The sequence below is a fragment of the Tachypleus tridentatus genome, chromosome 8 (assembly GCF_004210375.1).
Source record: "Tachypleus tridentatus isolate NWPU-2018 chromosome 8, ASM421037v1, whole genome shotgun sequence".
Classification (NCBI taxonomy): Eukaryota; Metazoa; Arthropoda; class Merostomata; order Xiphosura; family Limulidae; genus Tachypleus; species Tachypleus tridentatus.
Window position 1 is genome coordinate 11933831 of NC_134832.1, and position 13884 is coordinate 11947714.

General features: G+C 30.6%; 1 protein-coding gene across 8 annotated transcripts in view; it reads left to right on the forward strand.

Annotated features, from left to right (window-relative positions):
- Positions 1-7464, forward strand: part of Ask1 (apoptotic signal-regulating kinase 1) — a 167858-nt gene extending 160394 nt beyond the window's left edge. For all 8 annotated transcript variants that reach the window (XM_076517629.1, XM_076517625.1, XM_076517624.1 and 5 more), the window contains 3 exons: positions 3855-3943; positions 6839-6915; positions 7076-7464. In XM_076517629.1, coding sequence (XP_076373744.1) covers positions 3855-3943; positions 6839-6915; positions 7076-7163 — 254 coding nt within the window. In that variant the 3' untranslated portion in view covers positions 7164-7464. The remainder of the gene's footprint in view (positions 1-3854; positions 3944-6838; positions 6916-7075) is intronic.
- Positions 7465-13884: the final 6420 nt, after the last annotated feature.

The following is a 13884-nucleotide window of genomic DNA, read 5'->3' on the forward strand; positions in this document are numbered from 1 at the left end:
AACGTCAAATAACTGAAAACCATGACTGGAAAGGCCAACTTTAGGTGACTCACACTGCTGTTTGAACTACCCATTAGTCATCCTGGTGTGTTATAATTAAATTTTGCTTCATGTCTTAAAACTTTTATTACTTTACTTTTTGAAAATGGCCATAATGACAAATAAATCGGAACCGGGAATGGAAATGCCAACTTCAGGTGACTGACGGTGGTTCTTGTAGATACCTGTTAGTTTTCCTGGCGGGTTATGATAATTACCATTATGCTACAGAAAGTCCTTTACAACTTCTCTTACTGTAATTTCGCTCTTAACATTGTAGACTAGATGTCAACATTGGTTTTATGCTATTTATGTTTTTAAACTCTATTTTGTGTTACCTTCATTTTTTTTACGAATTTTACTACATTTGCTCTTACCTTTTTATCAGATGTTTGGTGTAGATAGTGTAGCTGCTTTGTGCCATAAAACACTAAATCAACCAACCAACCAAATCTGCACTGTAATTTCTGTGACCCTGCTAGATGACTGTAATGTTGAGGCATTTTGTACAGCAGACCTGATGAACAATTCCAGATGCTGTCAGGTATTGGATAACTTTGATTATCAACTATACATCTGTATGACATATTATGCTTGAAACAGTATAACATGTCACAGAATCATATTATGTACACTGCTGAAATGGGGTGCTCCACTAGACCAGTTGTAGATATTTCGTGTGGTGTTTTGTTTTTTAAGTATGTTCATCCTGGATCTTACACCCATGTTAATGGGTAAAGTAGAAAGGGATTACTGCACATCTGTGATGCTTCATAGCATTGAGTGTGTTTCTACCACAGACCTGATGTACAAATCCAAATGCTACCAGGAGTTGGTTGATCAACTCTGTTCACACATCTGTTTTTCAAAATTGGGTATAATGGTTGCCTGTTATGCCTCTCTGGAGCTGCTGGCCTCCAGACTCTCAAATGCATTTTGTCTGCCATTTTGTCTAGTGAGGTATTGAGGCTCTTGTAACTTATAAGTTCCTAACCACTGAGGTGGTGGACTTTCTTGGACCAATCTTCCTGTGTAAAACACAAGTCCATTCAGTTCAGAATAGGGTGGTGACATTCTGCTGATGTTGATGGTGTGATGTCCTTTTTACTATGTTGCTTGTAGCTCTCTGCCATATTTCTGCATATTGCAGTTTGTCCCATCAGCTAAGACATTCCTGCCATCATCCAGATATCAGTTTCCAGTTGGATCAGGTGTTGGTTTGAAATTATCCAGCCATGTAAGTCTTTGCAGGTGTTTGACTAGTACCATTCTTGTACCAAAGACTGGATGATAAATTCCTAATGCCACCTCATTTTGGACCAGAGATGCAACCCCATATTCAGGTCTCTTTTCATCTTTCTGCCATCCAGTTTATCTGGTATTAGTTTAAACTGGGCAAAACATGAATTCATGCATGCATAAAACTTGGTTCCCTGTTCCTACCACAGACTAAATTATATATTCCCAGTGATGCTAGATTTGTGACCAGATATTAATACTTTCTGAGCTTTCTTTACTTCCTACCACCTGCTGGAAATGGGTTTTTGGTACAGAAGCTCATTTTCCTTCCCAGTACCCATTCTTGAGATGAAAAGTAAAGGGCTCTCTTCCTACTGCAGACTTGATGTCCAATTCCAGATGCTGCCAAGTATTGGTTGAAGTCAAACTCCTGTTATGATTTGTTGAGTGTTAACCACCTGCCACCTCATGGTCTAGTTAATGATGAATATTCATTTTTGTCTAGCCATATTTCTGCCCTTTAGTTTTAGCGGCACTTTACTCAACAGCAAAGAGTATACCTGGCTCAGGACTCCCACTAGTGTGGTGTTTCTAATCCCTTTTTTATGCTACAACTTCTTTCTTTGGTGCTTTCTAAAGGAGGATCATTTTCTCACTGGGTTTTCACCAGTTCAGTGTAGGATTCTAGTTTTTTGTGAGAAGAAGTAGATTTCTGTATGGAAGTACATTGTCAGTTCAGGAAAATATTAACTTTATAGAGTTTTAGAAGATAATATCACATTCATTAAGCTAAATAAATTCCCCAACTAGTACAAGAGAGATTAAATTACAGGGGTATTTACTTAAAAGCAAATATGGGGTGATAGCAAATATAAATGGATTAGATCTCTTTGATTACCTGCAGGAATTTTATATGAATAATCAAAAACACACACAGAAGGTTGTCCAGTAAGACCAACAGCCTAATCTAGGTACCTTGTTTGTTATTAATTATAAATCTACAGAGTAGTTTGCTTGCTTTGCCACCATTGGTAATTTATGGTCATAGGGTATGTAATTATTCAAGTACAGTTTCTTAAACCATTTATAAAAATTGATTATACAGTGAAAGATAGCTTAAATAGTCAAAGGATTTAAATATTTTAGATTTTATCAGTACATCTCTGTAGCTAATTGTAATATTGAAACATTACATATTAACTTAAATTTACAAAAAATAGATTTTTTTAGTATGTTAGTTTTTGGTTCTGGTGTTTTTAAGAGCTTAACAAAATGTACTTTTCTTATAAATTTACTTATTTTGTTATAAAAGAAACATTTTACTTTCATTGATGAAATCTTTTATCAGGTGTTAGTGTGGCTTCAAAGTTAGCACTAACAGTAGCCAATGTATTCTTGTTTTGATATAAATCATTAATTGAATTAATGCCCTCACATTTAATATATTTCATTTGGAGGAAGCATTTTGATGACACTTTTGTCATGTTTAAATCAAGATGTCCTTTTGTTTCATATTCGAATACCAAACATGCTAATGCTATTCACAGGAATATTAATCAAGATTGCCTCTTTTAAGTACCACATATTTATAATAATGACACATATCACAACCTACATGCACAAGGTTGTACGTGTGTAGTACTTACTGAAGTATTACATTTGAACACACTGTATTGCAGTGTCAGGCATTCATTATGTGCTTACTTGTATTTGTGTATCTTTAAGTTGTGGTTATAAAAGTAGTATGTATTACACCTTTGGCAATACCTGTAAACATGCAGGTTACTTTGTTTTTCTTTGTTTCATGATATGCGGCAGTCATTTAAAGTTTTAAAATTGGCACAAATTACAGCTTGAGCATTGTTACCACTTAGTTTGTTACTCATCTGAAAAAGGTTTTAATTTACAATAATTATAATGTTTTAGATAATAGAAAACTATGTTATTTAAAACTTACATAATTTTTTTTGTTTATTTGTTAGCCTCTGTTATTGTATTTCACCTGATGATGTCAGGTATACTTAGTGAAACATTGTGAACAAAATAAGTTTTTACTATGTACAACCAATAAAAACTTATATGAATTACAATGCAGTACTTTTACAACATCATAAAGATATGTTTTAACATATAATAAATACATTGTTTTTCTTTTACAACGCGAGTGATGTGTGTTTCAGTATTTGTAAACTGTAATGTGCATCTTATTCACTGTTAAAATTAGTGAGATTAAATTTTTGTGTATGGTAACTGTAACATTGGTGTACTGTTTTATAATATTAAGATGTGTTTTAGCATACTGTATCTACAATATATATTTTCACTGTTCTGTATCAGTGAGATACATTTTTATGTATTGTTACTGCAATAAGTAATTGTAACTTCAGTGCCACTTATTGTGTTTTCTTTTGCAGTAATACATTTTGCAGTGATGTTTTCTTGTTAATGAAGATTTATAACAAAGCCAGTTAAGTTAGGAAACCCTCACACCAGTAACTTGTTTGTTAACAGATGATAATGTATTTGTTTGCAATGAGTTTGTGGAGTGTTGGCAAGTAATGTTGCTTTATTTTTAGTTGCAGTATCTGTGTATGGCCCTCATGAAGATCCAGAATTGATTGAGTGGTTACAGAATTTGGGACTTGATAAAGAGAGTATTGGAAAGGTAACAAACATAGTTTCTGCTCTCTTTTGTTTAAGTTTTAATGTAGAACAAAATCACTAAAGAGTACTGTTTTTCTAATATGTTAAAATATTCTTAATTATAGTATAGAAATACACATTTTAAAGCTAGACTGAATACTGAAAAATGTAACAGTGCATTATTCTTTTTCTGAAGGAATTTTTTTGTATTATTTTAAAACACACAAAACTACACATTCTCTGGATACCCCAAAACAATAACTGTAAAGTATATCAGACTGATACATTAGTATATCAATTTTATATATTTTTATGTAACTTTATTAAAAAAAAAAAAAAGGTTATCTTAAAATATTTTGTCTAATTTCTACATATTCTATATTAACTCTCTCATTGTGAACAGTTCAAAAAGCACATGCCACCATCTTTTGGTTATTTTTAAAATTTAATTATACAACTTTATCATCAACGTAGGTAAAAAAAAAATTGACATCAAAATGTAGTTTACAATTTAAGTTTTAATATGTATTTTACTTTTATAGTTTAAAAGTAAATATTAAAAGCAATATGCTAATTAACCTTTTATTTATATATATATATATATGTGTGTGTGTGTGTGTGTGTCACATGACATTTTCTCTTGTTTTATTGGTCAGTTTATGTTGTATTATGTCTACCATACAATGTCTGTAGTGGTTAATGAATTAGAAACTCAAATTTCAGGTATTTACAAGCTGGAATATAAAATAAGAATTTTCCACCTTTTTGATTTGCAGAGGCACCAATATATTCAGCAAACCTTTTGTCTACTCATATCTATTTCTGTTACATTTAATAGAAAGAGCACATTGAAGAATACAAATATCTGACAGTCATTTATATTTGATTTAAAGGAAAAACCATACTTTCACTAGGAATGTTGAAATCTGTTGACTAAATCAATGCTCTAAACAGAAATATTTTTAACTGCACATAATCCAGTAATTCACATATATTGGTGTTTTTGTGTACAGATATAGCAATTTGATTTTTCTCTTCTCCTTCTCCCCTTCCCCCCCAGTGCAATTTTGAAACTTATAAAAATTAATTTGTATTCTGTCTTCACTTTAGAGAATAAATGTAGTTTATTGTAAGGCTTAGCAAGTACATTGTGTGAGTACGAATCAATTTCATAAAATTATAACTACCAGAGATCATTATTTGTCAATGGTTTTTTTATTTATTGTTCTGTGTTTAAGAAAATAAGTTAAAAATTAAGCATTTATGAGTAAATAGTAATAATGTATAAACATGTTCATAAGCACTTACATATTTTGTACACCTATATCACTAAATTCTGGCCACCATAATAACTAATACCCAAATGTCTACCAAGTTTATTACATTGAATCAAACTTTTTGCAGAGCATATCATAAATATTTCCTTACACTTTTATCACTTTAGACAATTCTCCATGTAACCACTCTACTGTAAATAAGTTGATCAATTCTCTTCCATTGTGTCTTTTGAGTAAGATAAACTCTGTGGAAAATTTGGATTATTCTTCTACATGTGCTTGTTTGCAATTGGCAGTGTCACATAAACACAAAAAGCAGGAATGGTAATTCATTACTTTATCTTTGGCAAATTTCTATTCTGATTGCTAATAGCTAAATAAACATAGGAAATGAATGTGAAAATGTTAGAAGTACAAACTTTGAGATGTACTTTGAAACTCTGTTGTCAGTATTAAAAAGGATGGAACAGTATTGTTCATTTTTCTTTTTTTTATGGTGATTGAGTTTTTTTTTTAAATTGACTGAATGTGTATAGAGTTGGTAAAAAAAAGATAAAATATAAATTTTAGTAAAAAAATTGACATTTATTTAGATGGTTTTAGAGTATATACAAATCAAATCTGAGATTTTTATAGATGAAGAAAAGTATTTTTAATTGTAACATGAAAATTACTTTGTGTTGGAAGCAGTCACCATTTTCTTTAATAGATATAGTGTGGAAACTTATGGTCACTTTGGGATCATGTGGTTAGTGTAAGACAGGGGAAAAAGGATTAAATAATTAGTTATATAATACTTTTTTATATTTCTTTAAATGTACTTTTGTGTATTGTGGATTTGTAGAATAAAATTAATGGAAAGTTTTACAACATACTATATGCTGATGTAATAATCTGTAATAAAATTATGCATTCTTAATTGTTTCTTGAATATGTATTACATTATTCTATGAAATCTTTCATTTTTCAAATATGTGGATTTGTACAGATATTAGATATATAGATATTTTATTTTGGAGAAGGTACATAATCTACACTAATTCATCTCAAGTTTCAAACAATTTCATTAGGCAACTGATATATTTACTGCAATAATACAAGATATGTGACAGTTGTATCAACTTGAAACATCCAAGTATCTGAGAGCTTGTACTTTACTTCTGATAGTACAGTCAATGAAAATATTACAAATTTTGTGTTTATGTGTAAGAAAGTATATGGAAAGGCTACAAGTTTCTAGTCTTATTTAGTAACATCTATATAACATATAATAATGATCATTTTAACTGCACTTCAAGACTATAAGCTAGACAGCATTTCCTGGTAAAAGTTTGTTATATGGCATATATCTTTAAATTATGTGAAAGTTGTTGATTTAGGAAATGAATGCATAGTAGTTTTCTGTCTTGTTTAACAACTATACTAAAAAAGGATTCCAGCGTAGTTCTTTTATGGAACTGTTATTTTGTTTATTTCAAGAATGTTTCATCACAGTGGTTTAGCTGAAGTGTGAAGAGTTGTGTAATACTTTAAACTAGTTTTCAGTGAGTTATTATGTGTTTTGTTAAATGTGAAAAAGTGTGTATTTTTTATTTTGCCAATTCCACACTAAATCAATGTTACTTTTTTTTTCTCAATAGTTTGTTGCAGAAGCTTATACTTTGGATGATGTGCTAACGTTTCTCACCAGAGAGGATTTAAGACGACTTGGACTCAGGTTTGAAACTTCTCATTATAAAATAGTAAAAGCTTCTGTTCACATTATATGAAAGCAAAGAATTACCTACATAAAAATACAAAAAACTTTAGTCTTTATAATTTAAGTTGTTTTATTTTTATAACATTAAGAAACATCTATTCTCTCGTCATTATAACAGAGGTGGAATGGAGTTGCGAGTTTGGAGAGCAATTGTTAATCACCAAAAGAAGTCATCTGCACAGACTCATCCTATGAAAAAGAAATGAAAGTATTAGCTGTTTACTGACATCAATATGTAGATTATTTGTTCATTTTCTTGTACACATTTTTTGAAGGTACTGTTTCATATTCATAAAACCACTTCACAAGGAAGAAGGGTCTTAAAAATTTATTTTTTCAGATCCTCATATAGTTACTTAGTTCTTTTTCATGCAGATTGTTTGAGCTATTGCTAGAAAGCTGTTATACCCATTGTTGTTAGTTAAAATTTTAAGAAAACTACTTGTTACAAACCCTATTTTTGTTGTTTGTACGAAATAAGAATAATAAATGGTTTAATTATTTTAATTCGATGTGTTATTATATTGTCTGTTTTCTCATTGTACATATTATATAAAGTTAAAGTTGTATAGTATCAATAAGATGAAACTTCAAGTTACTTATAAACATGTTTGTATAGTGTCAGTTACAAAATTTAATCTCCAAGTTATTTCAGACAGTCTGTAACCAGAGAACATTACAGAGGGATATGTGTCTGCTTCTTAAAATTGTCTGTCTGTAAACAAAATTTTACCGGGAAACTGTACAACACAATTGTGACAATATACATAACAAAATGTTTATTCGTAAACTTCTACAAATGAAAAATACATTGTTGTGAAAAAATATATCAAACAGGTCTATAACAAGTGTCAATATAATTAAGTACTACTGAAAAACAGAGCATAACAAAGTTAAATAAGTTTACTTGTTAGTATAAAATTATGAACTTAAGATTTTGCAGTTACAAGCAGGAATAAGAATTAGAGGATAATCCGAGTTTGATATCCCACATTTAATGCACAGTGATTTTCAACTGCATCCCTTTCTATCAGCCTTTGAAGATATCAAATGTAATTCAGTTGTCAAACTTTTAAGCAGAAAACTGTGTTAAGAGTGAAAAAGACTCTTGTTTTTCATGTTTACCAGTTAATGTAAACATGAGAAAACACCATGGATGTAGATTTAATTCTTTAAAAGTAACTAAAACAAAGCAATCATCAAAATACTACTAAATTTTTACTCACAATTTAAGTAATTAGATTTTATCTAAATGCTCATGCTCTATATAATTTTGTCCCAAATGTATTTCAAAGTTGTTCATGAAATAGTTGACCAGATTTTCTAATATTTTCAATGATTGAAGCTGATAGATAACATTATTGATAAAACACCCTCTTTGCATATCAGAATAATTAGTAAGATAAGTTTTATTTGGCAGTGGTTTTTGATTTTAAACGTATAACTAATAATAAGAGCTTTATTTAAATCTTATGCTTGGTTTCTCTGTAGTTCTTTTTGATAGATTGTATTGTTTCACAATCTTTTATAACTGTTTATGACTAACAAACAGAATAATCCATATTCAATGTTATGAGAGTGATGTTGCATTCCAAATTTTTTTGTTTTTGTGATATGGTGAATGCATTTTAAGTTATTTATTTTAATGTTTCTCACATTCTTCATAAATACTTGTATGTGTTTAGATAACTTTTGTTTACCAGAAACTACCTGAGTTCAGTTTTTTTATTGTGTTTACCATAATTTTATAAGAGAACAAACACTGAATTCTGTACAGTTGACCAGTACTTTCTCTTATTACAAAGGGTAGTGTGATTTGTAATGTAAAATTATTGATTTTTTTATGTATTTTCTTTAGTGTGTAAATAATTGTATATCTGTCTGTCCAAGTTAACATTACATCCTGAAAAGTAATATTGTGGATTTTTTAAGAGTTATGTTTATTGCTGGATGTCTTTAAGTTGAAATACTTATGAAGCTTAAAGTTTTCAAAAACATGATTCTAAGACATGATCTAAATTAGGATCTAAAACATGATCCTATATCTAGAATAATCATAAGGTATCAAATGAGTGCAAAAATCCTTTAAGTCCAGAATGTGCATAGAAATTACTTAAATCAATGCTGCAGTTGTACTGACCATTGAAATACCTTGGATTTGTCAGTAAAAATTATTTTTGAATGTGAAATAACTCTCCTACTTCACCCAGTCTTTGGATACTCCAAGAAAGGAGGAGGAGGTTGTACATCAAAAGCTCAGCCATTGTCTTGGTACTTTCTTCTATGGTATTGAAGAATAAAGTGAAAATAAATAGAAGTTGAATAGGAATTATCAGGTTATGTTTTGAGAGTATGTTGTAATTTATGTAAAAAATCATTAATGCTATGTAACCGACATCAGAGTCAACAAGTCATGGAGAAGTTTTTGTTCACTTGGCTTTCCAATTATAAAAAGAGAGCCTTCTTACCAAGAAAGAAAAAATAAAAAAACATCTAGAGTAGTCTTTCTCAACTGGTGTATTGTGACACTGGTCTGTTGTCGGGTATGCATTGTGAAATTTGGAGAAAGTCACATGTGACAAATAAACAAGTGAAGAGTATTGTTCATATAAATTAGTTTTATGGATGAAACTAGAGTATATTTCATCTTGTTTTTTTGGTGTGCAGGTGTAAGACATTACATAACAATATGCTTTAATGACTGTGTACTTCATGTGGCAATAGGAGTTGTGTATTGGGTGGGGTTTCTTAAGATGTTGGAGATGTGCCAAATTTTCTGTTAAAAGCAGTGTGTCTTCAGCATTAATTGGTAGGAAAACACTGATTACTACTGACTATTTCATGCTTGAGTAAGACTTCATGTAAACATTTGGAATAGTTAAACATGACTTTTTTTTCTTTTTTTTTTTATATACAACATTTAAACATGGAAATTTTATTGCTTACTTTAAGATGCATAAGTTTAATCTGTCTTCACTCCCCATTAGTTTCTTGTGGTCATTCACAGACAACATGCCTTGATTAATGGAAAAAAACTTTTCCACAACTACTTAATCCTGATATCTTTTCACACAACCTTGACATCATGGTGTTCATCTTTGATTTAATATTGCTATATTTTTCAGTACTCCCTGAAAAAATGTAGTATTCTCAGGTTCACTGATTCCAAACAGTTTGTGCCTTCTGGAAAGAAAGATTCTATTCATTTGGTACAACATGACTAATTTTGGTCCTGGTGTATGTTTATTTGGTACTTTTAATTACACTAGTGATAACTTACTTAAATGTCACAACTCTCTACATTCAATAACAAAAGTCATTCAAGGAATTTTGGAAGTTATCCACAGCATTTTTTTTTCATACATTTTACTAACCTGAAGGTCAGAAATATAAAATTTTATGTACACACAAATCAAGAAACTAAATTGTACATTATAGGTTACACCATCCTTCTGTTTTAAAGAGAAGTTGCAATGGGTTAATTAGAATTCAGTGGGAATACTAAAAGGCATAGAAAAGATAAAAGCAACTAAACTTGCAATACTGGTAAATAATTGCCACCCACCTATAAAAAACCATGTATGTAAAGAATGAAAGGAAAATATTCTTAAGTTAGAACATACATTCAGATGGGGAAACAGAAAATTTGAAATACCACATAACTCTTGTTGTGAGTTTATTTTCCACGTTACTGACAAATTAATTAAACAGTTCCAAAGGGTTGTAAAGTAACCCAAATTATCAGTTAAGAGTTGTACAGAAACTCCATATACCATCAGAGAAACTTAAATAAAAGCTGCTTTTAAAATCATGATTAAAGATATAAAAATTGCATTCTAAGTCTTCAAGTGGTAGCACCACACAAAAAGTAAAATAAAAAGTGCTCGATACATGGACATGCTCCCCAGTGGCTTGTTGGTAAGTCAAATGGCTTATAGCACTGAAAACTTGGCATCAGTATCCATGATAGGCACAGCAGAAATAGCCCATTGTTGAAACTTTGTGCTTAAGAACAAACAAAATACACATATGGTTTCAGTTATTTATGACCATTGAAAATAATTTGGGTGGTCAACTTTTGCCTGTCTTACCTGCTGTAGACAAAAGCACAGTTTAAAATAAAAACTAAATATATTGTTCCTAACTTTTGAACTGGTGGACATTCCTCACACACATAGGTGTTGCAAATGATTGCAGAACTTGCATCAGGAATAATATTTCCAAACTTAAAGAATTCATAAATTTTTTTCACTGTAGAGAAATATTAAAGATTAGCTTGAGGGGTGTCTAACCACTTCTCAAGGTGTGGGTGTAACTCCCCCCACATCACAGACTAACAATAGTGTAACTTTATTTGCACTACCTTATAATAAAAGCTGAAGGCCACCGTAACCCGTCAGTGTAATTGTAGGCCTAAGTTTCATGACTTGGGAAAAATATAAGTGCAGTTTGTTGTTTTTTTTGTATTATTCTTTTAATGTTTTTGTTTTTACAATTTGGTGAAACGTCTTTGTTATAAGTTGTAACTTGCACTCAACAGTATACAATATTGTGCATTGCTTTCAAGTGGCTTAGTATATTTTACAATCAAGATTTAAAGGTGTGTACATATCCTGGCATAAATCAATAGGTGTAGTTTAACAGTTTATCACTTTAATAATCATGTTTTGTTATAAGGAAAACAAGAGACCTATTACTGTCAATTTAGGCTATCTCATTCTCTAAACTGCAATGAAACAAATTAACTGAAATAAAAATGTTAGTCAGCCATTATCATTCATATAGTTATCAAGCTTTCTCTTAAATTTGCTACCTCCACAACATCTAAAGGCAACCCATTCCATAGACCAGCAACTCTATTAGAAAAATAAAACTGTCATAGCTGCAAATTACTCCTACTTTACCAAAATTTATATTTGTATTCCCTAGTCTTGCTATTCTTGCCTTTAAATATGAAAAGATGTGTTGGATCAACACAATCAATTCCCTTAACAATCTTAAACACCTCAGTCAGATACCCTCTAATTCTTATTTATTCAATAGAAAATTACAGAGATCTTAACCTCTCATAATATGACAACCTTTTCATCCCAGACATCATTCTAATAGCTTTTCAACAATTCAATGTCCTCACGGTAAAAAGCTCAAGACAACATAATACTTTAAATGTGGCCTATATAAGGAAACTATAAACTCTGTAGACTTGTATTCAGTATACCCCTAGATACAAGATAAAATTATATTTGCTCTATCACTAGCAACAGCAAACTACTTGGATAGCTTAAGATACTGGTCAACCATTACCTCAGTTACACTGTTATAGGTATTCATTTACAAATTATAATAATTCACATGTATTGTCTTGTAATTATTATAATTAAAACCCATCTGCCATTTATTTGTCCAACTCATTAAATGATCTAAATCCTTGTATAAGACAGCAGTATCCTTGCAGCTAGCAACACCTAACCTTAATATTGAGGAAGTTTGGCACTGGTCAAATTATAAAGACATGGAATAAGCAACGTACGTTCGTGTGGGCATGAAACTCTTGCTAAGGCTACAAATCAAGACCAGCTTTCAAAGTGCAAGTTAAAAACAAGTAGAAGAAATAAAACTTTGGCGAATTTAGAAAATAGTTTTGTATTAATTGTAGGAAAATAAGCTATTTTGTTGCCACAAACTACAAAAATGTAACATTATTTGCTTACATTCTGAAGAAAGATATTAAAAACTAAGGTCATTATTACCTAATGTTTCTTCCTTTAGTGTGAAAAGATAAGAAAGGGTGTAATGTAGCTTATTTAAAACATCCCACTATTCGTTGGTAAAAGAGTAGCCCAAGAGTTGGCGGTGGGTGGTGATGACTAGCTGCCTTCCCTCTAGTCTTACACTGCTAAATTAGGGACGGCTAGCACAGATAGCCCTCGAGTAGCTTTGTGCGAAATTCCAAAACAAACAAACAAATATTTAAAACATAAAAAAAAAAATTAGGAAGTATGGGCAAACTGAAATAACCTTTAGTCACTTAAAAAATAGTTCTCCCTATTCCATACACTTGAAAGTTACATTAAAATTAGGTAATTTATTAAACATTCCTTCATCTATGTTATTGATGGAAATCAAGAAGAGAAAAGATTTTGAGACTTAAACCCCACACCTATGGATATAATTTTTTATATAAGCCTTTCATATGGAACCTTGTCAAATGCCTTCTGAAAATCCAGGTACACTAAATCAACATCTTTAGTCTTATTTACATAAGCACTAGCATTTACAAAGAATATGAAAAGATTTGTAAGGTCAAGTTTTTCCTTAGTAAAACCATCTTGACTATCCAATAAAATTCTAAATGTTTTTAAAGTAAATTTACAAAATAACTTTGTTGTAAAACTAATAGGCCTAGAATTAGTGGTACAATTTGTATTAACTCTTTTGGATCAAATATAAATTAACATGTTCATGGAGGTGGTGATGCATTAGATAACTTGTTGATTACACTATATAACAAAATTTCTACTTTTTCTCGTTCCTGAGTAGAAAGCGTTATTTCCCAATTGCTTATGCCTAAAATAAATGGAAAAGACCTATTTTTCTCTTCAGACTTTGCTTTTGTGACCTGGGAGCGTATAACAAAAACATGATGGGAGACTATATTTGGGGGCTGATACGTGAAATTAATTTACATCACAATCGCAAATCTTGAAAAACTACTTACTTCTAAACTTTTTGTATAACTTTAGTATAAATATATGTAAATCTTGTTTCATACGTTGTTTTATTCAGATCTTATGTAAATGAAAATGTGCAAATTTGCCCGTTTTTACATAGAAAATAGGTTAATTTTTAAATTTCATTATTCAGGTCACAAAAGCAAAGTTTGAAGGGAATAATGGCCATTTTCTGTACTTTTACTTAAGCACTTAA